This window comes from Gadus chalcogrammus, chromosome 8 (genome assembly GCF_026213295.1).
Source record: "Gadus chalcogrammus isolate NIFS_2021 chromosome 8, NIFS_Gcha_1.0, whole genome shotgun sequence".
NCBI classification, from domain to species: Eukaryota; Metazoa; Chordata; class Actinopteri; order Gadiformes; family Gadidae; genus Gadus; species Gadus chalcogrammus.
Genome location: NC_079419.1, coordinates 21,760,350 through 21,784,723, shown reverse-complemented (window position 1 = coordinate 21,784,723; position 24,374 = coordinate 21,760,350). Strand labels below are relative to the sequence as shown.

The following is a 24,374-nucleotide window of genomic DNA, read 5'->3' as shown; positions in this document are numbered from 1 at the left end:
CCAGTGCTCCTACAGCTCTGTAAAAAATCAGGGAAGCTAAAAAAAAAATATTTTTAATTACCAGCACTTCAAATGTAAAGATTTCCAAACTTTTGTCCAAAAAGTTTTTTGCCCACTTATGTGGTCCGGTTTCTAGCACAAAGACCTTGTGAGGTCCAATTGTACACACACATATTACTAGCACAAAAACGTTGTGAGGTCCACTTGTACACACATATTTCTAGTCTTTATATCTTCACGAGGCTCAAAGAAACTAGCAGAAGACATTAGTAATTTCCATTGTTTCAACTTTATTCTCAAAGAATAACATTTATTTTTTACTAGTCAACTCCCTTCAAACAGAACAGAACAGAACAAAAGGTGTAGAGCCTCAGAGATGAAGCTAAGCAACTACTGACAGATACACATAACAAGCTGCAGCGACTAGCAGAGCTGGTGAAAAACTGAGGAGAACCAGAAGAACTTGCTGTTAATCTGCATTCTCCTCGACATACAAAAACTGTACAATAGACAAAAAAGGCGATCAAACTATGCCTGGGGGTGTTCCTCAGCACCTCTAAACATCATCTCCTTGATCTTCTCATGCAACTCTTAGCTGTTATTGGAGTAATGGTGTAATGAGTAATGATGTAATGGTGTAATTATTTTGGTTGAACTCCTGAACAAAACCAACTGACGAGTCGTTGAACACAACAGTGAGCTAAGTTAGCTTCCTTAGCTTGTTCTTATATTTTAAAGCTATGTTTTTGCTGTTTTCCCTAAAAGATTAAATAAACACTTGAAGATAATAAGCTTGAAGATAATACTATTCGGGAGTTGGGTTAGTGGTGCAGTGGTTACTGGTTTGATGGTGTAGTGAAGTGTCAATTTGAACTGTGTTTTGAGAATAAAGTTCGGATAAACATCTCTCAAAAGAAAAAAATAACAAAAGGTTCAACGTTTTCCCACCATGACATTCAGGGAAAGGTGGATAAGAGAGAAAACAACTGTTCACTGAAGTTTCCGTCTCATGGCAGAGATTCGATTTTTTATGAAATATTTGACGGCTTTCCAGTCTCTGGTTTCAAGGACTTCTGATTCGGCAGCAACGCAACTTTCACAGTCACGTTTACCTGGTACTTGGTTCCTTCTCATAAACCTCCCCAGATGCCTTTCCACTGCAGCACTTTCCTCTTGTGTCCAGCTTCGCTTTTTTACAGTTTTTTTGCCTAATGAGACAGAGTGCATTTTAATTATCAGATCATTACAGCAACATGTATGTTTTCTGGATTTAATGCTAATATACTGGTGAAGCAGCCACAGCGACTACAGGATCAACAACACAACTACTGCATGGAGATGGAAAGGAGTAAGATAGATGTGGTCAGAAGGTTTGGCCTAATCAGTGAGATAGAGCTATTTCAGAAGAGAGGAACATGGATCGTCCTGTGTGAATTCACCATACGAAAGTTCACATGAGACATTTACTTTGCCATTTCTATTCTGCACTGTAGTCTACACAATTGGTGCATTTATAGGGTTGCCTGATTCATATACAATCTGGTTTTACATAGGACAAATCGTACCCACTGAACTACATAAGGATGGAAGCACTCATCATTTTGTTATATTTCATTTTATTTGTTAATATGGGCCTGTTTTCGGTGTCTGAAATAAAGACTGGATTTAAATAAATGAAGGAATTGCACTTGGCTGGCTCAAATCATAGACGGAGATTAATGTCAATAATGACGTTTAACAAATATTTGTCTCCTATCTGCAAACAAAAGTTAGCAATAGGGTTCCGCAGTGTTTTGTGCGAATCTGACGATACGACAGTGAGCCATCCTTATTGAAAAAGTGATAAGGGACCTAAAGGATGAAAAAAGGCGCACTGACCCACAATTGGATCGAAATTGTGTGCTCTGAGCTCACCTCTCTTTCTTGCAGACTCTCTTCCTTCCGCCTCTGTCTCACAGGCATCTAGGTGAAGACAATACTTAATTCAGTAAAGCTAAACAGATATTGATTTAAAATATTAAGTGGCTGTGAGTTGACTGTATTAGGATATTGATAATAGAGAACTTGTAACTTATTGAGCAGCACTGTCTCCGGATGATGTGCCATCCAATGTATGACTTCAAAGTCTTATAATTATGTAATTTGAAGCATATACAGGTATGGTGCATGTCACAGTATATTAACATTCCTTAAACTTGTTGTTCTACTTTAAGAAAGTGTATTGTGCAAACTAAAACCTTTTTCTCTACTCTAGAAACAACACTTCTGTGAAATACAATAAAACCAAGCCATGCAAAGTGAAAATAAAAACGGATTTATAGTGCAGTTAGAGTAAAGGCAGGGCAGGATGTATCTGTAAATCAACTATAACACAATTTAATAAAATCAAGGGTAACAAACTTTGTCGACAGGCTCTTCTATATTTCTGTAAGAGCAAGATATAAAATGTTATGGACATTACAACGAGACACTAAGGGAACTCGGATTAGTCCGCCGGCCTGCGATAACACCGGACTCGACTGCTACCCCTCCCCTGAAAAGGAGGCGTCACAAGCAGTGTGCAAGGAAACAGAATAGGGGCAAGCACGCATGTATCCGGGCTAGGCTAGCAGCTAGTCCAACCCGCCCAGCCATACCCTCCATCATCCTGGCTAATGTACAATCCTTGGACCACAAAATGGATCATATACAACTGCTGAGATCAGTGAATCGGGCAGTAAATAACTGCTGTGTGCTTGTTTTCACTGAAACATGGCTTAATGATAACACCCCCGACTCCGCTGTACAACTGGAGCAGCTAACATACAATCGAGCATACAGAGCCCTCATAAATGGGGGTAATAATAATTGTTCTTATTCCTGTTTTTTTTAGTCTTCAATATCAAGTTATCTTCGGGGTTTAATAAAGTTTAATCAATCAATCAATCAATAACTCAAAACAAAATAAAGAACAATGAGATGCACATACCTTCCTTCTCCTGTAAACAGTCCATGTCTTCTTCTGAACCCTCCATCTCCTGTGAACTCTTTTGCGAACACTCTATAGCAGCAGTCTCACCCCGTCTACAGCTCTTTGGACAGCCTAAGGAGTAGCCGCAGCAAAAGACAACAGCAGCCCAGAAATGAAAAGGAGAGGTTCAGCAAGTCTGTTCTGTCTGTGGCTACCAGACTCTAACACACATGTAGCTCCAGAACTTTGCACTTCACTGATTTATACATGTCTGCTATCTTTTAAGTGTGTTCTTAACTTGTCTTTTTATAAAAATTTAAAGAAAAATCTTGTGTGACAATCTTCAATATCAAATTATCTTAGGGGTTTAATAAAGTTGAAATCAATTAATCAATCAATAACTCAAAACTAAATACAGAACAAAGAGATGCACATACCTTCCTTCTCCTGTGATCCGTCCATGTCTTCCTCTGAACCCTCCATCTCCTCTGAACGCTTCTGCGAACACTCTATATCAACAGTCTCTAAAATGATAATTGACAGAAAATGTGTTATACATAATTTGTAATCGACCACAAAAATCCTGATTTTGTAAAGCCTACTACAGTCACCACTGAATATGCAACAATGCGGCGCCTAAGTGCCAGAGATGTAAAACTCAAATATTTATTAATTGACGGTTCATCTGAGAAAATTATTATTTTACAAAATTGGATTTATGCACTCCATCCTTCCCATAGACACTGGCTAAATGAATTAATACCCTATACTAGTACACCTCAAAAAAATTATGAGCTATGAGTGTGAGGAGGAATTACCATTCACATCAAGCTGGATCTCATCCAGACTCTTGCCCTTGTATTCGCCTAGCCTTCCCTGTTCTAATGCCAGGAGAACTTTGCTTATTTTGGCCAACTGTAGGGTACCCTCTGGAAGGCGGTAGTGCTGCCTGTGGACAGCAATGTTATGTCCAAGGAAATCCGCCAACTGGTCAAGTTCTGTAGTTTTGAGATTGAGGACAGCTGAGAGAGTGGCAATGTGTTTTCTTAATTTTGTTGAGGTAAGCGCCTGGGGATTTCTGATGTCTTCACATTCCTTCACAAACTGCCGAATGCAGTCTGATCCCCGGAGGTAGTGGATAGAATGGGGCAGGGCAAACAAGTATTCATTTTCCTTCAGCACTCCACATTCTTCTCGCTTCTCTGTTAGAGTGTCAAGTGATTCTCTCATGAGTGGAGTTATAAGAACCGGTACTTTCCTTCCTCTCTTCCCTACTATAGTCATGCGTAAAAAATGTTTGCAAAGTTTCTGCTCAAGCGCTGTTAGGGCCAAATTAACATCTTCATGTGTTTCTGATGTATCCTTGGATAAGTACACAGACAGAGGCATTCTGGATACCTCTCCTGCCCGACGGCGGTTGAAGAGGATAACCTGTGTCAGCGATACTTTGGCAAGCTTTTTCCATCTTGAAGGTGACGGGTTTTCTTTCAGGGCATTCAAGTCCTTCAGCTGTTTTTCAGACAAAAAGGAATGAAGATTTTTTACATCTTCTGTAAATGGTAGGAGTTGAGGGGCGTTCCATTTGGTCTGGTCAAGCTGAGTTTTCGCTAGACCTCCAATATCAAATTTCCAGCTTTCCTTGTACAGAGCTGCAAAGTCATCAGCATCTTGCACAGCCTGTTTGTCATTTTCCTTTAATCCTTCAGATTTGAGATACATGGCTAAGGAATGTAAACTATGTCCAACCTTGCGAGCCAGTGATGGTATTTTATATGTTCCCGTTTCTTCATTCAACCCAGCAAGACATCCAGTAGCATTGACAACTCGATTATACTCCCCAGGTTTTATGAGGTCCCTTATGGTCTTAACAGGTTTACTTTTAGTCACCTCTAGGAGCAATCGGCCAAGCTCTCGCAGTTTTTGGCGGACAAACTGGTGTTGGCTGATCACTTTCTCAACCTTCCTGAATAATCTGTAGCCATACTTTAGGAGGCAGGGGTCTTTCTTCACTGCAACTGCAATGTTGTCTTGGTTCATGTTGCTTAGGAACTTCCAGTATGCATTGCTATATCCTTGTGGAACAGGTTCAGCAAATGCACACAATGCTTGAACTCTTGTTTTACCCTGTTTTGAAGGATTACTCTGGGGCTTGAATTGGCAGACTTGAAAATGTCGCCACATCACTCGTTTTGTGAACAATCCGTAGCAGTACACACAATGAGCAAATTTTCCTCCTTCACTTTTTTTTGTTGGTTGTTTACATGGGATAAGCTTGCCTCTTTTCTTCTCCAAAACATCAATGTTGTGTTCAAAATTCCCCTTATTTCGGATGTAATCTAACTGCCGCCTTCTTTCACTGGAGTTCTTTGGCAAACTACATGCCTTTGCTACATCTACTTGATCACTGTGCTTGCGCAACAAGTGTCTGGACATTTTCTGAACAACTTGTCCACAGTAAAAGCAGCGATGTTTCTTGTTATATTTCCTTGATCCATCCTCCCCTTTTAAAACTGGGTTAACATAAACACATAGCTCTTCTTCAAAGGGCAGTGGAACACTTGAATCCTCATTAATATGTGTTTGCACCACTGTTTCCTCATTCTCATCAGCTATTGTTACAAAGTTCTGTTTTATGCTTTTGCTGGACCCAGAGCTGCTCTGGTTTGACGCCTTACTTCTTCTCTGACTGGGTGCAAACCCTTTTTGACTGATGGACTTACTTCTGCTTTTGACATTGGATGTAACTTTGTTCTTTTCTTTATCTTTTATGGATGACTCTAAGCTGCAGTTGCTGTCTGTGCTGGACTCACTTGGTTGTGGAATACACTCATCTCCAAAGCTTGTACTCTCTCTGGACCCACTGTTGTTGTGGCTTGCATTCTTACTGCTCTGACTGGTGGACTTACTTCTGCTTTTAACAGCAGATGTACTTTTTTTCTTGCCTTTAGCCTTCATAGATAATTCCAAGCCGTCACTGTCTGTGGTTTCCTCACTGGGGTGTGGAATATAGTCATCTTCACTGTCAAAACTTGAGTCATCTGATCCAATAAGTGTCTTTTGAAGAAGAAAAAATCAAATCAAATTAACACAACCTCTGAATTTCTGACTCCAATTGAAAAACGGACACTTTTCAATATTTAATAGCACAGATCTAATGCATGGTCTATAAGCAGGGTCTAGGCAGTAAACCTAGTGTTGAATTCAGTAATGTGACATTTCAAGGATTATGAACAAAGGGACTCACAGGACAGCAGCGGTCTCTCCTTGGCCTTTTGGCCCCCATTTCACTCTTGGGAGAATTGCACTCTGTGATGTCATCAGTTGAATCATAGAGACTATTGGAAAAATCTGGTACTCTATCCTTCATCTGCAAAAAAATAGTTTTGTCAAGGTTATCCAAATTTTTTAAATTAAATAAATTAAAAGTTAAAGACGTGAGGGAGAATGTGACTTCAACTATCTTATGTTATTCAGAGATTCAGATGCCTACCAGAATACTATTGGTCCTTTTCAGCATTGGCACGAAATATGATTGCTCACTGGAATGAGCTTTTAGAGAATCAGGATCGTCAGTTTCATCAACTAAAGTTGAATCTGAATGGTACTGGGGTCCTGAAGAATCTGATTCACTATCCAGCTGGTGATAAATGTATGTCAATGTATTGTTATCCACTTTTCTTGACATCGTTTGGAAAAAGATAAAAAGTGAAACACTTATGAATCATATAATGGCATTCACAGTATCTATGTAAATTCATGTTTACTTTCCTTACCTTTTCTGGAGCAACTTCCATGGAATCATCACTGTCAGAATAATCCACTAGGGAAGTTACTTGGGAAGTAAACACCTGAACATACAGAAAATAATCAATTTGTGAGCAAGCATGACTTGACCCTTGTTACATTTGACCTGCTCAGGAAGCTTGACAGGCTTTTTCTCAATTAAGTAAAATCAATTTTAGATTGATTAAAACGGGAGGGCCGCATTAGGCAAGACTATAAAAGAGTGTGTAACACTGTCCTCCTGACATGGAACTTTGAAAAAAAACATTTCAGCTCATGGCAGTAGATAATTTTCAAAATACCCTTGTTAAACTTGCACCTGCTCAGGCAGCTTCAAATTGCATCTCTAGAAATTTGAGTTTAGATATTGACAGGTGTTTTCTTAATGAAGTAAAATCCATTTCATGTAGATAAAAACGGGAGGGCCCCATAAGGCTAGACTAGAAAAGAGTGTGTAACACTGGCCTCCTGACCTTGAAAGACAGATTTCAGTTTCAGGGGCCCCACAAGGAAAAAAAAAGAAAGGTACGAGTGTGCGTTGTTACACTGCTCCTGTACTAACCCCCGGTTAGTATTTCTGATTGGAATACTTTTGAAAAATGAGATGTCAACATCCTCCTGAATTGCTAATTTACTGAACAATCCGAGTTTAGGACTGCATGGGGTAGTTTGTGAACAAACATGATGACTTTGAAAATCCGGAATGTAACACAGTTTCAGGAAGCAGTGTCATCCCTTCGCTATTACCTGTGTCCCAACATTATCCGCAAAATCGGACTCGGTAGGTGAAGTGTCTTCTGCAGCAGGGAGCTTCTTGGTCTCTACTTCCACTGCAGGAAACGGACTGATCGGCACCTGGAATATGAGATCAAAACACAATGTATTCAGAGGAAACCGATATAAAGCACTTTATTTTGATCGTTTTATGGTAAACACGTTAATTTATGTGAAAACGGTTGCTGAACAGCACAGAACCTAAAACCAAGCACATGACATGATCCCATGTAGAGGTATCAGCACATCTCAGGACAAATACAAGAGGATGCAGTGGATATTTTCAAAATACCCTTGTCAATCTTGCACCTGCTCAGGAAGCTTCAAATTGCATATCTAGAAACTTGAGTTTAGATATTGACAAGTGTTTTCTTAATGAAGTAAAATCAAGTTCACCTAGATAAAAACGGGAGGGCCCCATAAGGCAAGACTAGAAAAGAGTGTGTAACACTGGCTTCCTGAAAGGGAACTTTGAAAAAAGATATTTCAGCTCATAGAAGTAGATTATTTTCAAAATACCCTTGTTAGACTTGCACCTGCTCAGGAAGCTTCAAATTGCATCTCCAGAAATGTGAGTTTAGATATTGAAAGGTGTTTTCTTAATGAAGTTAAATCAATTTCATGTAGATAAAAACGGGAGGGCCCCATATGGCAAGACTAGAAAAGAGTGTGTAACACTGGCCTCCTGACAGGGAACTTGAAAGACAGATTTCAGTTTCAGGGGCCCCACAAGGACATAACAAGAAATGTACGACAGTGCGATGTTACACTGCTCCTGCACTATATCCCGTTTAGTATTTCTGACTGGAATACTTTTGTAAAATGAGAAGTCAACATCCTACTGAATTGCTAATTTACTTAACAATCTGAGTTTAGGACTGCATGGGGTAGTTTGTGAACAAACATGATGACTTGGAAAATCCGGAATGTAACACAGTTTCAGGAAGCAGTGTCATCACTTCGCTATTACCTGTGTCCCAACATTATCCGCAAAATCAGACTCGGTAGGTGAAGTGTCTTCTGCAGCAGGGAGCTTCTTGGTCTCTACTTCCACTGCAGGAAACGGACTGATCGGCACCTGGAATATGAGATCAAAACACAATGTATTCAGAGGAAACCGATATAAAGCACTTTATTTTGATCGTTTTATGGTAAACACGTTAATTTATGTGAAAACGGTTGCTGAACAGCATAGAAAGAACCTAAAACCAAGCACATGACATGATCCCATGTAGAGGTATCAGCACATCTCAGGACAAATACAAGAGGATGCAGTGGATATTTTCAAAATACCCTTGTCAATCTTGCACCTGCTCAGGAAGCTTCAAATTGCATATCTAGAAACTTGAGTTTAGATATTGACAAGTGTTTTCTTAATGAAGTAAAATCAAATTCACCTAGATAAAAACGGGAGGGCCCCATAAGGCAAGACTAGAAAAGAGTGTGCAACACTGGCTTCCTGAAAGGGAACTTTGAAAAAAGATATTTCAGCTCATAGAAGTAGATTATTTTCAAAGTACCCTTGTTAGACTTGCACCTGCTCAGGAAGCTTCAAATTGCATCTCCAGAAATGTGAGTTTAGATATTGAAAGGTGTTTTGTTAATGAAGTTAAATCAATTTCATGTAGATAAAAACGGGAGGGCCCCATATGGCAAGACTAGAAAAGAGTGTGTAACACTGGCCTCCTGACAGGGAACTTGAAAGACAGATTTCAGTTTCAGGGGCCCCACAAGGACATAACAAGAAATGTACGACAGTGCGATGTTACACTGCTCCTGCACTATATCCCGTTTAGTATTTCTGACTGGAATACTTTTGTAAAATGAGAAGTCAAAATCCCGCTGAATTGCTAATTTACTTAACAATCTGAGTTTAGGACTGCATGGGGTAGTTCGTGAACAAACATGATGACTTTGAAAATCCGGAATGTAACACAGTTTCAGGAAGCAGTGTCATCACTTCGCTATTACCTGTGTCCCAACATTATCCGCAAAATCGGACTCGGTAGGTGAAGTGTCTTCTGCAGCAGGGAGCTTCTTGGTCTCTACTTCCACTGCAGGAAACGGACTGATCGGCACCTGGAATATGAGATCAAAACACAATGTATTCAGAGGAAACCGATATAAAGCACTTTATTTTGATCGTTTTATGGTAAACACGTTAATTTATGTGAAAACGGTTGCTGAACAGCACAGAACCTAAAACCAAGCACATGACATGATCCCATGTAGAGGTATCAGCACATCTCAGGACAAATACAAGAGGATGCTGTGGATATTTTCAAAATACCCTTGTCAATCTTGCACCTGCTCAGGAAGCTTCAAATTGCATATCTAGAAACTTGAGTTTAGATATTGACAAGTGTTTTCTTAATGAAGTAAAATCAAATTCACCTAGATAAAAACGGGAGGGCCCCATAAGGCAAGACTAGAAAAGAGTGTGTAACACTGGCTTCCTGAAAGGGAACTTTGAAAAAAGATATTTCAGCTCATAGAAGTAGATTATTTTCAAAATACCCTTGTTAGACTTGCACCTGCTCAGGAAGCTTCAAATTGCATCTCCAGAAATGTGAGTTTAGATATTGAAAGGTGTTTTGTTAATGAAGTTAAATCAATTTCATGTAGATAAAAACGGGAGGGCCCCATAAGGGAAGACTAGAAAAGAGTGTGTAACACTGGCCTCCTGACAGGGAACTTGAAAGACAGATTTCAGTTTCAGGGGCCCCACAAGGACATAACAAGAAATGAACGACAGTGCGATGTTACACTGCTCCTGCACTATATCCCGTTTAGTATTTCTGACTGGAATACTTTTGTAAAATGAGAAGTCAACATCCTCCTGAATTGCTAATTTACTTAACAATCTGAGTTTAGGACTGCATGGGGTAGTTTGTGAACAAACATGATGACTTTGAAAATCCGGAATGAAACACAGTTTCAGGAAGCAGTGTCATCACTTCGCTATTACCTGTGTCCCAACATTATCCGCAAAATCAGACTCGGGAGGTGAAGTGTCTTCTGCAGCAGGGAGCTTCTTGGTCTCTACTTCCACTGCAGGAAACGGACTGATCGGCACCTGGAATATGAGATCAAAACACAATGTATTCAGAGGAAACCGATATAAAGCACTTTATTTTGATCGTTTTATGGTAAACACGTTAATTTATGTGAAAACGGTTGCTGAACAGCACAGAACCTAAAACCAAGCACATGACATGATCCCATGTAGAGGCATCAGCACATCTCAGGACAAATACAAGAGGATGCAGTGGATATTTTCAAAGTACCCTTGTCAATCTTGCACCTGCTCAGGAAGCTTCAAATTGCATATCTAGAAACTTGAGTTTAGATATTGACAAGTGTTTTCTTAATGAAGTAAAATCAAATTCACCTAGATAAAAACGGGAGGGCCCCATAAGGCAAGCCTAGAAAAGAGTGTGCAACACTGGCTTCCTGAAAGGGAACTTTGAAAAAAGATATTTCAGCTCATAGAAGTAGATTCTTTTCAAAGTACCCTTGTTAGACTTGCACCTGCTCAGGAAGCTTCAAATTGCATCTCCAGAAATGTGAGTTTAGATATTGAAAGGTGTTTTGTTAATGAAGTTAAATCAATTTCATGTAGATAAAAACGGGAGGGCCCCATATGGCAAGACTAGAAAAGAGTGTGTAACACTGGCCTCCTGACAGGGAACTTGAAAGACAGATTTCAGTTTCAGGGGCCCCACAAGGACATAACAAGAAATGTACGACAGTGCGATGTTACACTGCTCCTGCACTATATCCCGTTTAGTATTTCTGACTGGAATACTTTTGTAAAATGAGAAGTCAACATCCTCCTGAATTACTAATTTACTTAACAATCTGAGTTTAGGACTGCATGGGGTAGTTCGTGAACAAACATGATGACTTTGAAAATCCGGAATGTAACACAGTTTCAGGAAGCAGTGTCATCACTTCGCTATTACCTGTGTCCGAACATTATCCGCAAAATCAGACTCGGTAGGTGAAGTGTCTTCTGCAGCAGGGAGCTTCTTGGTCTCTACTTCCACTGCAGGAAACAGACTGATCGGCACCTGGAATATGCGATCAAAACACAATGTATTCAGAGGAAACCGATATAAAGCACTTTATTTTGATCGTTTTATGGTAAACACGTTAATTTATGTGAAAACGGTTGCTGAACAGCACAGAAAGAACCTAAAACCAAGCACATGACATGATCCCATGTAGAGGTATCAGCACATCTCAGGACAAATACAAGAGGATGCAGTGGATATTTTCAAAATACCCTTGTCAATCTTGCACCTGCTCAGGAAGCTTCAAATTGCATATCGAGAAACTTGAGTTTAGATATTGACAAGTGTTTTCTTAATGAAGTAAAATCAAATTCACCTAGATAAAAACGGGAGGGCCCCATAAGGCAAGACTAGAAAAGAGTGTGCAACACTGGCTTCCTGAAAGGGAACTTTGAAAAAAGATATTTCAGCTCATAGAAGTAGATTATTTTCAAAATACCATTGTTAGACTTGCACCTGCTCAGGAAGCTTCAAATTGCATCTCCAGAAATTTGAGTTTAGATATTGAAAGGTGTTTTCTTAATGAAGTTAAATCAATTTCATGTAGATAAAAACGGGAGGGCCCCATGAGGCAAGACTAGAAAAGAGTGTGTAACACTGGCCTCCTGACAGGGAACTTGAAAGACAGATTTCAGTTTCAGGGGCCCCACAAGGACATAACAAGAAATGTACGACAGTGCGATGTTACACTGCTCCTGCACTATATCCCGCTTAGTATTTCTGACTGGAATACTTTTGTAAAATGAGAAGTCAAAATCCCGCTGAATTGCTAATTTACTTAACAATCTGAGTTTAGGACTGCATGGGGTAGTTCGTGAACAAACATGATGACTTTGAAAATCCGGAATGTAACACAGTTTCAGGAAGCAGTGTCATCACTTCGCTATTACCTGTGTCCCAACATTATCCGCAAAATCGGACTCGGTAGGTGAAGTGTCTTCTGCAGCAGGGAGCTTCTTGGTCTCTACTTCCACTGCAGGAAACGGACTGATCGGCACCTGGAATATGAGATCAAAACACAATGTATTCAGAGGAAACCAATATAAAGCACTTTATTTTGATTGTTTTACGGTAAACACGTTAATTTATGTGAAAACGGTTGCTGAACAGCACAGAACCTAAAACCAAGCACATGACATGATCCCATGTAGAGGCATCAGCACATCTCAGGACAAATACAAGAGGATGCAGTAGATATTTTCAAAATATCCTTGTCAATCTTGCACCTGCTCAGGAAGCTTCAAATTGCATATCTAGAAACTTGAGTTTAGATATTGACAAGTGTTTTCTTAATGAAGTAAAATCAAATTCACCTAGATAAAAACGGGAGGGCCCCATAAGGCAAGAGTAGAAAAGAGTGTGTAACACTGGCCTCCTGACAGGGAACTTGAAAGACAGATTTCAGTTTCAGGGGCCCCACAAGGACAAAACAAGAAATGTACGACAGTGCGATGTTACACTGCTCCTGCACTATATCCCGCTTAGTATTTCTGACTGGAATACTTTTGTAAAATGAGATGTCAACATCCTCCTGAATTGCTAATTTACTGAACAATCTGAGTTTAGGACTGCATGTGGCAGTTCGTGAACAAACATGATGATTGAAAATCCCCCAAGGAATGTCACAGTTTCAAGAAGCAGTGTCATCACTTCGCTATTACCTGTGTCCCAACATTATCCGCAAAATCGGACTCGTTAGGTGAAGTGTCTTCTGCAGCAGGGATTTTCTTGGACTCTGCTTCCACTGCAGGAGACTGACTGATTGGCACCTGGAATATGAGATCAAAACACAATGTATTCAGCTCATGCCAGTAGATTATTTTCAAAATACCCTTGTTAAACTTGCAGATGCTCAGGAAGCTTTATATTGCATCTCTAGAAACTTGAGTTTAATTGATTTGAACAATCAGAGGTTAGATTGCACAAGGCAATCACTCCACGTGTAATCACTAGAAGAAAATAGTTAAAAATAAAGCTTAGTATTATCTGTATGGTAACATCTCTTTTTGAACATGCATGTGACAACTTGTTCTTGTTCCAAGTTATTCGCAATTTTTTTGCAAAATATATCAAAATCAAGATGCTTAATACAACCAACTTACCTTATTACGCCACGGCCACTTCGAATCTCCATAGCTGTAATCAATTTCCGTTCCTATTTCTATTTTCTTCACAGCAAATAGGCATAAGTGGGGCCTGTTGTTTACTGCGATTTGTTTAATGGTGCAATTTGGAGATTTGTTGTTGTCATTGACTAATCTTCCCAGCGATCCATCTTCTTTGGATGCGTCAATACTAAAGGATGTGAGAAAATGATCTGTTAAAAGAATTATCTAAATATTCATTAGAACAGACATTTAAACATCATAGTACACTAAATAACATTATTAAATATGATGTGGAACGGTCCTAACTAGGGATGGGCATGATCAATCGACGATCGACTAATTGATCGTTAAGAATTTTGTTGATTACGTAAATTTTTCATCGATTAAACTAATGCAGTGCGCAATTAAACATTTTACCACACAGGGGCAATGTTTAAATTTGCGGCTCCTCCCCCGCAATAAACATCCTGCTTTGAACGGTGAACTCTTTACGCCTAGCAGCTATAAAATCTCAAAAATTGACTATTAATGCAGGCTATGTGGAAAATGCGCCGACTTTGGCTCAGCCTGGCTCAGGCCTCTTCCGCTACGTAGCTAAGATGGCTGCCGTTGAGTACGAAAAGTGTACATCGCTACACACTTCGCGATTTGACCGTTTTCAGTACACTTATTTTCGCCCGATCTGAATTGGAACGCCCTACGTACACAAGCTTAGACTAGTAACTACGGATAGTATGGATATTGGAACATTGCGATGTAATCATGAAGCGGACGAGGCCACAGCGAAGACTGGTGTGGGACCATTACCCTGGGATTCCACCGGACGCGTTACGGTAACGTTACGGCTGCGGCACGGAACGGCTGCGACTCTGCCCTGCTTGCATTTCCACCGGGCGCGTAACGGCAGCGCAGCATTGCCTTGCGAGCCTGCCGTATTCACACGAGATCACGAGATCACGCGATAATCCTAAACCTAATGTACTCACCTTCCACTCCCAAAACTACTGCAATTAAATGCCACGCTTTGTCCTTCCGGCCTTTGCCCTTATAAAAAGGATGATTTGGTACATAAATGACGTTGTGATAGCCTACATGAGCTGAGTATTGTGTTTTATTTTGAAAATTGACCGGATGCTTTATGGCTTTTACGTATTCACTTCCTGCCCTGCTCGATCTGCTCTGTTGAAATTGACGCGGTTCAGCAACGGTTTGCGGCAAAAATAGAAATGCTACGGAATGATAGCGCTGCGGCACGGCAAGCCGCTCCTGGGACGTTGCTGAGACGTTCCGCAGCCGCGCCCGGTGGAAATGGTCTCATTGATTAGAGTGGAACCTATCTGCTGCGGAGACCGCGGCCAAGATGTGCCGCAGCCGTAACGTTGCCGTATCGCGTCCGGTGGAATCAGGCCTTTATGATTTAAAAAATGACTTCTTGGGGAGCACTATAGGCCTACCACTCAAGGCGAGGTTGGCATCGAAGCCCCTGGATTGTGGAAAGTTGTTCCCCCGCCTTGCCAAGTTAGCACGGAGGTATTTGTGCATCACGGCAACGTCGGTTGTTTTTTTGATATTATTATTGTTATTATTTTGGGAAGAATCTTGGGTTGTGTTTATTTTTAGTTATGTTTATGAGCACCGGCTTCGAGCTGCATGCTCCTTTGCTTAGAGCAGAGTAGCGCATAACTATTGAACGGATCCTGTTTAACTGAGTTGTTCATCTAATAATAATGATCCCAATGAGGAAAACACGCTCCATTTGTATTTTCATTTCATTTTGAATATATATACATTTTCTAATTTTAATGTAAAATATTAACGATTAATCGACTAATTTATCTTTAATTCTCCCGACGATCGCCTTATAAAACTTAATCGAATGCCCATCCCTAGTCCTAACACAGAAAATGTACTATATTAGCCCCAAAATGTCAAGTTACAAAAAAAACTAATGGGAGGCAGGGCGGTTAACGCCACTTAGGTTTTTTAAGCATACGTCCTGTCTTCTTATTGCAAATCGCAATAAGTGTTGGGTCAGGTTCTGCAAACTTAACTATATTAACTTTAAATGTGACACAAAGCATTGTAGGTTATTATCCAATGTCAAGAACAAATTAAATAAATCAATAATTACTTAAACATTCAGTGATACTGAGATCAGCAATCGGTGAGCAGTAATTGGCCCAAAAAACCCTAATTGAAACCCAGCTAATTTTGCTGCTTTATTTAACAACTTTCCAAAAAATCTACAAATTGCACATTTCCGGAATGCTCACCAATAGCGATGTTTCTGCCATTCAAACTCAAAAAGAAATGTACTCTCCGTCTCTGAGTATTGTCTTGATTGGCATTCCTCCACCGATATAAGGTCTCCTTTATACTCCACGACAAAGGCACCTGGTTCGATGGGCTGGGTAGCAAAAACTCCTCTTCCTATAAGTACATAAATTAATAGATTGCTTTCATACTTCTTTGCAAAAAATATTTTGTCGTCTCATTCTTTGACATAGAGATTCATCCACATCTCTGATAAATTAATAACCATAAAAATAAATATATATTGTAACCATTTACAATAAAATCGTATACAAATTTTAACCATAGCTGGTTATATTGGCTTCAACAAAAACAGCAGCTAAATAACAGCTTTTAACCACAAATATTAAACAAGTTATTTTTTTTGTGTGTATGTGAAAGAAAAGTAGAGAGAAATGAACTGGTGTAATATCTGCTGCCTTCTACCTTTTTCGCTATCAATGTATTTTCCTTCAATTCCTGGCTTGTCCTTTGAGAGCAGAATGAATGATGTTGCTTCCTCAACAGGCTTTATTCTTTTTTTTCGGGTTGACATGGCTCCCTGAAAGTGATTTGGAAATCATAAACCTTACACAGTAACCCAACATGCAAGAACAGCATCCCTATTGACTGACTCATGATCTGTTTCGAGCAGTTACCAGAACCACAGTAGTTATCCAAAAAGGAAAAAAATAAAATGGTTCATAAACTGACTCTGATCTTCAACATTCCAGGGCTAGATGCTTCCAGTGAAGCCATAAAGATCCATGTGTAACATGTACATGGTTTATCTCTAAACACAACAGCCACAATAAAATAGGAGTTGTAGGAGAAAGTCAAGAAGTTAACACAAAGACTTCACTGACTTGTTAATTTATCACTATTTAAATAATTCAAATTCATAAATATACTTATATGTGTATATTATATATAATATGTGACTATAACGTCAAAGTCTAGCTAGCCCAATGATTCTGGTAACTTGTAGACAGAAAATTGTAAAAGCAAGGATAAATATAAATTGATCTGTTCAACATAATAAACGAATACAGATAACGTTATCTTGCTCCTTTAACGTTTCTGAGTAAATCCTCTTACCTTGAAAAAGTACATGCATTCTTATTATGGCCACACCTGGCGTACTAGTAAATCAACTGTGATCAGATTGGTTAAAAAAAAAGAGGCTGCGTGTGATTTCAGTTCCGGTTCAATGCATTTGTAATGAGGGGCCGCACTTCTGTGCAGTGTGCACATTAGTCGTCGTTGCCAGCAGGCTGCACCCGACAGCCAAGGGATTTACATGTGGCATAGCAAGGTAAGCAGCAGAATTGTTTCCAAATTAAGCGTAATTTAGAAATGGAGTTGAGTATTATGGTTTCATGAAAGCAAGGACAGCACTCGGTTGCTTTCGAAACTTTGAATCGCCAACAACGGACGTTTCGGGCCGCGCGCCCTTCAGCGTGTTATGGCTTCTTCACGGCCATTACACGCTGAAAAAGGGAAACGTCCGTTGTTGGCGATTAAAAGTTTTGAATGCAACAGTGCTGTCCTTTCTTTCAGGAAATAATATTACGATACGTTGGATTCAGCACGCAGTTAAGTTACATAAAGAAGTCTAGTTAGTGTGAGCGCGTTACTGCATATATTCGATTTTTTTTCTTGCCCTTCTGGAGGCTTGGGTGAAGGGTCATTAATATTTGGTTTTATTTAGTATTATGGTACAATATGTAGCTGGGCCGACATGTCCACGGGTCGATTTCCCGTAGTATATTGATCATTTTAATGATTTGGATTTCCCCGCGACGGTTTCGCGGGATTCAGCTGCTAGTCAGGGACGCAGCGCGTGACCGTGACAACGTTATTTATTGGGAAATGGGACTAAAACGAATATAATGGATGACATTCATAGTATTATTGGTATAACAATTCCATTACTTGTAGTACAGCAAACGAACAATTTTGTAAACATGAAATCGTTAATAATTTATCAATGTCCTTCTAGAATCTGTCATGAACTTTGATAATCAAATCAAACGATGTCTCGAGCGCAATAGATGTCTCTGATATAACGGACATTTAGCTGCTATTCTTTGGCAATTTGACATTTTAAGTTGGCCATATGAGCAATGTTGTTTCTTAATGTTACTCATATATGAACGTAGTCTAATATAAACATAGACTACGTTAATGTGAAGTAAATATACACAGCTGTGATAACCGCAATAACTTATCCTGGCATAGCAGTAGCCATAAGCAATTTGGCACAGAGTTTAGCTGAATGTCATTGATGATAAAGCTAACGTTAGTTAGTATATCTAGTTAGTCATCTATGAACGAATATGGTCGAACTAAAGTTGCTAACAGACCGACAGTCAAACATGATCGCCATTCGTGTTATTCTACTTACCAAGAGTTGTATATAATATGAAATAATTAATAGGTTATTGCTGTAAATGTCAGTACGACCGTAGTTGCCAACTACATCAACGGAAGATGAGCATCTTCCCTGGGGAGGCTCGTGCGCCTGGTTCAGGAGCAGTGTATAGCTCGAGCAGTCAACTGCTCTTGAACCTGACGCTCGAGGCTCCCCAGAAACTGGAACGTCAAGGTTAATGTTCGTTTTACCTTATTTGTGTATTTTGCTTGGGTGCCATTTTATGTTTTTGCCAGGATCAATTCATGTACCCGTCATTTCAAGGTTATTTTCCCTCACAAAAGCTAGAACTTGTTTGGGCAATTTAGTTGTGCAGGACATTATACATTGTAAAAAGCCTGTAGTAAGAGAGAAAATAAAAGACATGATTATGTGTACTGTGGTCAAGACACCCAAGTGGTTTGACATATTTGGTGTAACTGATGTTTTTCTTTTACTCTTGCAACTTTCCCTTTTAGTCTCTGAAGCAGTGTCTCACACTCGAGTCCTGACCGAGGGCCTTGAAACTGGCATGCCTGTTCAAAACATCTCCAGGACAACAAGGTTATTTTGTGTTGACGTGTATTGAATTCTTAAGGGCAAAGGTAGCTCTTAACAGGCCAATTCTGCAGAAACTCCATAAAAAGAAATATTAACTCACTAAGACCATTCATGAAACATCAGTAAGCTGCAGTTTGCATAGCCAGTCAGTAATATTTTAGTTCTTGCAATTGCGACTGCTTGTAAAAAAAAAAATTCAATGATGCCACCAACAATAACAATACAATGTTGTGCCAGATAACCTCAAATATAATTAGCCTACTTCCTATTTGTGCAAACCCATCAGATACCTTTGAAAAAAACAAAAGTGCAAAGATGCTTTGTCTGAAATTAGTTCCCTTACCGTTTAATTTGGAGCAAGTGAAACAATCACGGGCTTGTGTTATCTGTAGGGTCTCCGTTGTTGTCAACTGCTTCTCGGAGAGCTGGATGGAGAGGGTTTGCAGCGTCTCCACTCCAATTGGTTGTCAGGGTTTTTGCATTGGAAATGCATCAGTGAACAAATCGCCTGCTTGTGCCATTCGTAAGGTCTTCGTTGTCAACTTCTTGTTGGAGAGCTGGATGTAGAGGTTTTGCGACGTCTGTATTCAGATTAGGGCTGCACGATATGGGCTAAATATCATATCCCGATATTTTTTGGCTGACTCGCGATATACGATATATATCTCAATATTTTCTATAGAATGGGATAGATGGCTTTGTCGCATTGTCCTGCGTACTACGGTGAGGGTTTCAGTGCGCCCTAACTTTAATCCCCCGCCCCCTCCCTTCTCCGTTCCATTTGGGAACATGTTTGGTTTAATTTTGCTTGTTTCGTATATTTTAAGGGCGCCTCCAGAGGGCGCCCCAACACATTGGATCGGCCCTCCGCTTTGGGGCTGCATTATCATCTAGAACGTGTATTAACTTTTGATAGTCTAACGTGGTCCATTATCCCTTACTTGTTGCAAGACACAGTAGTCTACACATACATCTATACATAAGGTTTCTGAGAACAGCAGGACAAGTTGGCACATCAACATTCACAAACGGAAGGCTTGCGCTACTCCATCTAGGCACTTTGAGTTGTAGCCTCATACCATAATTGAATGCCGCTTCTTTTGTAGCAAGAAGCAGCAAGTGTTATTTTCACAGAAGATGAACACATACCAAATTTTCTGATAAGCATATTAGCTTGTGCATACATCATACGATACTGCCTGCAAATTTCACGGTCATTAGACTGGTCGTCAGTTATGTAATGTTATACGTTTTTAGCCTCATTACATATGTTAAGGACTGTGCCAGGAAAGGAGAAATCAGTAGTTATCAGTTTCTTATCTGCCTTACTTCATGAGCATCAGCTGTATGTGGCCTTAGTGCCTAGATTTAATATGACAACCGCCACTGTTCTTTGGACAGGCGGGTAGACGTAAACTGGCAGATAAATCTTAAGTGTTGTGATTTCTCTTATTCATTTCTTATGTTTGCATTTGTGTCTTGCAGAAGATGAAGGAGAATGCGTGCAGTGGGCTGAATGGAGAATTCGTGAATCAAAGGCAACACCATCAAATGCATTATGAAATTAAGCACTATCAGGTTGTCAAGGCTGTAGCTCAGCCAACACATTGGATCGGCCCTCCGCATGGTCCTGTATACCTGATTTTTTTTTTTTTTTAACTATTTATATATGGAATCTGAATGCACTCTCCAATAAATGCTGCAGTTCTTTGTGCCACAAGAGGCCAAGAAGCTCTACTACAAGAAGTTGAGGCAGAAGATGAAGATTATTACAAATTATCCAAGTCAGTTCCTTCCGACCAAGTAATTTGATTGGACAAGAGGCATTCCAGTGCTGATATAGAGTATAACAGCACTGGGTCTTTTAACTATCCACGTATCGCTCCGCTTTACGGGTGTTCTCATAACCGTTAATGTTATCAACAATCTTTTTGTAGCTTAGATTGCAGCTGAATTAAGTTGAATTAAGAATGGTCGCCAGAAGAGGAACAAGGGAACCTAATGTAATGCTAATGTGTTTGTGTTGCTTGGCAACAGTTCAGTCCAGTTGCGGATCTATTTGTGTTGGCGGAGCCAAATAAATCATTAATGAACCAAAGAAATCTGAACATAATATGTTGTTAATTATTATTGTTAACTAATGATTGGTGCTTGTAGAACTGTTGGATAAAAGCAATATCACTCAGGAGTGAGTGCTGTTGTACTACGGCTGGGAAGAGAATCACAGCCGTGCTGATATTCAGTACAACAGCACTCCCTCTTGTGTGATATTGCTTAATTATTCTGTTCCAAAATTCCATAAAAAGTCTCATTACTAAGAAATATTGATGTATAGTTACTTTTGTCAGTTTCAAGTTTTTGTTTTAACACGGGGGTACCAACAATGTGTATGATGTATGACTACCTTAAAGCATTTGTCGATGATCTCACCCAGCTGCTGAGAGAACCTTCAGAGGTAAACCTCTAAGGTGTGCTCCTTTATAAGCGATGCTCCAGCATGTGCTTTTCTCCAAAACAGTGTGCTATCCTCTGGTTCAGTCTTTATCATCTACAGTTGATTTAGGTACAAAAAAAGCCCATTTCACATATCCCATCGATTAAATGCACCTCTGCTGTTTGGGTGTAAATTTTGCCATCACTATTTCTTGTTACGGAGATGAAGACAACTACTTGTCTCTTTCATGCATCTCCTTTGTCCACATCTATGTTTGGGGAATGTAATTTGAAGCCATTCCGTAAGTGTTTGCTATGCCTCATTGTTTATTTTACTGCATACTACATTGGCACACTTGGGATTTTTATTTTATTCAATTTCTTCCCTTCTACAATGCGGCAGCATAATCATTACTACAGATTTATTTCCCCCACTTTATTCTGTTTTTTGGGCATTTCCTACCAGTGCAAAGATGTTTAAATTAGTCACTGAAAGCAGTGTTCTGAAATGATATCAAAAATAGTTGTGGCCTGTATATGTAAGCATGGCCTTCACATATTTTTTGTAAAGCTGTACATGTCTTTAAAGATATTGATGCGGACGTTTCCACATTTACACTTCTCAGTGCAAATGGTTTTTTGAATAAGTTTCTGAAAGTAGTGCTTTGAGATGTTTGAGATAACAAACATTTAATGTGTTGGAAATATTTTTGGTCGCTGTGTCATAATTCAGCTTAATATTTAATACATTGTTTCTTATGGCATATTAACGAGAAAATGTCAAACTGGCACTGAATGTTGAAAAGGTTGCTGACCCCTGGTTACTGTATTCCCTCTCCCGCTCCATTACATGTATGTTTGTTTATTTCAAGTTAACTTGTTTTTCTGTGTTATTACAACCTTGCAACACATTTCCATTAATGTAGTTTGTTTATTCCTTAACAGTTTTCAAAAAACACAATCAAATGGGTACTAAAACCTTAATCTTTGTCAAGCCAAACTCTTGAGTAATTATTTCAAAGAATAGGGGCGTGGAAATCAATAAGGTAAGTGGGCTTTGGGGCTTATCTTATGACTAACTTTGGATCTGAACTAATGTGAATCGTGAGTAGATCTCATGGTGTTTACATCGCTTTACTAGGATTTCTAAATTGCAGCTTCTGTGTTTTAACCCCTCTCAAATGCTACTGTTGTAATGGGGTTTTCTTAACCAGTGATCTTTATTGCATTTGTGAAAACTGTTTGTGTGAGCTTGCTAAAAGTATATGGACCAGTTTTCCTGCCAGAAATAGTTGTAGCTGCGACATTCAATGGCCATACCTGCAGATTATCTACAAGGATAAGCATTAATTGATCTCATTACAAAATGACAATCGAAATATCAGGAAAATTGCTAATATGCGTTACAACCTCAATTCAACGCCATTTCGACGTGTGGTAAATGACGTTGAAAATTAGCACGCAAATCATCGTTGAAACAACGTAGTATTTTCGACATTCTCCGACCGTCGAAATAACGACTATCCACCACGTTGATTCAACGGTGAATTTTAGTCGTCTGACGGAAACCGACTATTTTAACCAACAATCAACCCGTTTTCGACGCCCCATTGCTGTCTGGGATAGGTAATGGGACTTAATTGTGCTTCGCTTATTGTGGATCCACTCCACTTACACTTTGTTGGGTAGTATCAGTATTGGCGATTTGCTGGTTTGTGAGTGATATAGACGTACCCTCATCTGTACCATGTGAAAGAGTGTGTTATCCAAAGCAGGAGAAGTTGTTTATAAAATGAGAAATAGTCTGAACCCCAGCATAGTGGAAAATGTTTTGTTTCTAAACACAAATTTTTAAGTTGCACAAGCACATTCACTGCTCCTTACTTTGTTATCACACTGCGACAGTTTGAAAAGAATTGTTCCCTTCATTATGTGTTATTCATTTGACATAAGATATTTATTAGATCCCTCTGTATTGTCATGTTTCATACCCATAATAATACACTAAACAAAATATACATTTCATTTATATGAATGAATACATGAACGATGCATAAAATGTATTAAGATATATTGATTTATTTACTTGTCAGTCTTGCCATGTCTGGACTCTTGCAGGGCAGTATAGCCTATTGAGTGTATTACAAGTAAGGAATAATCACCGAGAGGCCGGGCAATAAACAGTTTGATATGCCCGGCTCGTGGACGGCTTACCTGGGTAACCTTCCGCGAGCCGGGCATATCAAACTGTTTATTGCCCTGCCTTGAGGTGATTATTCCGTTTATTCTACTTCGCGCCGGCCAACATAATAAAACAATTCAAATACTTTAATAATTAGCCTTTTTCTTATTCGTATTGCATGCTTATTAAATGTATACTCTGTTTAAGTTCATCTCCCTCGAAAAGTAGTTCCCTTTAGAACTACGGTGAATAACGTTAGCTCACCTGTAGGTAACTCGTTTCTATAGCAACCACACAAGGCTGGATCTGATCACTAGTTCAATAACGTAGTTGCTACATTCATATCAAGTCAGTTTTAATGACCTTCGATCAAACATGCACTCCTTGGTTTATTTTTACTATGGACTTCATGTTGGAAATGTATGCAATAGAAAACGATACAAGGGGCGTATTGATCTACTGTGCTCAGTCAGCAGCAAGTAGAACCGACAAGTCAGCGGGCAATATGCCGGATTAATGCACCCCTCCCAGCCAATCAGAATTGAGCATTCTTAAATGAAGTAGAATAAATTGATAGAATGACCTTTAATATATGTGACTATTTAACACTGGCTTCAAATAGTTTCACCACGCCATCACTATCAGCCCACCTCCTTCTTCTGTATTTGGCGGTTGACAATCCAACTTGGACTGGAGTGTGAACAAGAGATAAATGCGGAAAAAAGGAACAAATAAAAGTAAATATATTTAAACAAATTTAAAACTAGATTACTACAATTTCTCTTCGGAGCTTAATACTATT

The 24,374-nt window shown here is 39.4% G+C and overlaps 1 protein-coding gene and 1 long non-coding RNA gene across 3 annotated transcripts; one reads left to right on the top strand and one right to left on the bottom strand.

Moving 5' to 3' along the window:
* Positions 1-17,758, bottom strand: LOC130386895 (uncharacterized). Of its 2 annotated transcripts, XM_056595755.1 has the most exons (18): positions 16,431-17,758; positions 15,965-16,121; positions 13,686-13,878; positions 13,245-13,352; positions 12,474-12,581; positions 11,473-11,580; positions 10,476-10,583; positions 9,479-9,586; positions 8,478-8,585; positions 7,481-7,588; positions 6,724-6,798; positions 6,441-6,587; positions 6,195-6,317; positions 3,769-6,004; positions 3,388-3,474; positions 2,969-3,082; positions 1,915-1,962; positions 1-1,208 (listed from the first exon to the last, which is right to left on the bottom strand). In XM_056595755.1, the coding sequence occupies exons 1-18, from the start codon at positions 16,537-16,539 to the stop codon at positions 991-993; spliced, it is 4,263 nt and encodes a 1,420-aa protein (XP_056451730.1). In that variant the 5' UTR covers positions 16,540-17,758; the 3' UTR covers positions 1-990. The 2 variants fall into 2 exon arrangements, with proteins under 2 accessions (XP_056451730.1, XP_056451731.1); XM_056595756.1 differs by lacking the exons at positions 1-1,208; positions 1,915-1,962; positions 3,769-6,004 and having other exon boundaries at positions 2,996-3,082.
* On the top strand, positions 17,087-22,629 carry LOC130386898 (uncharacterized). Its single transcript, XR_008896250.1, has 3 exons — positions 17,087-17,298; positions 18,876-18,960; positions 20,443-22,629. It is a non-coding gene; the product is annotated as an uncharacterized LOC130386898 (long non-coding RNA).
* The last annotated feature ends 1,745 nt before the right edge of the window (positions 22,630-24,374 follow it).

Bases quoted from the DNA above. Each gene is read 5' to 3' on its own strand.
- LOC130386895 (XM_056595755.1), bottom strand. From the start codon at position 16,539: ATGTCAACCCGAAAAAAAAGAATAAAGCCTGTTGAGGAAGCAACATCA. The intron at 6,588-6,723 runs GTAAGGAAAGTA...ATTTATCACCAG, and splicing joins TGGAAGTTGCTCCAGAAAAG to CTGGATAGTGAATCAGATTC. The intron at 1,963-2,968 runs GTATGTGCATCT...GTCTTCACCTAG, and splicing joins CTGTTTACAGGAGAAGGAAG to ATGCCTGTGAGACAGAGGCG.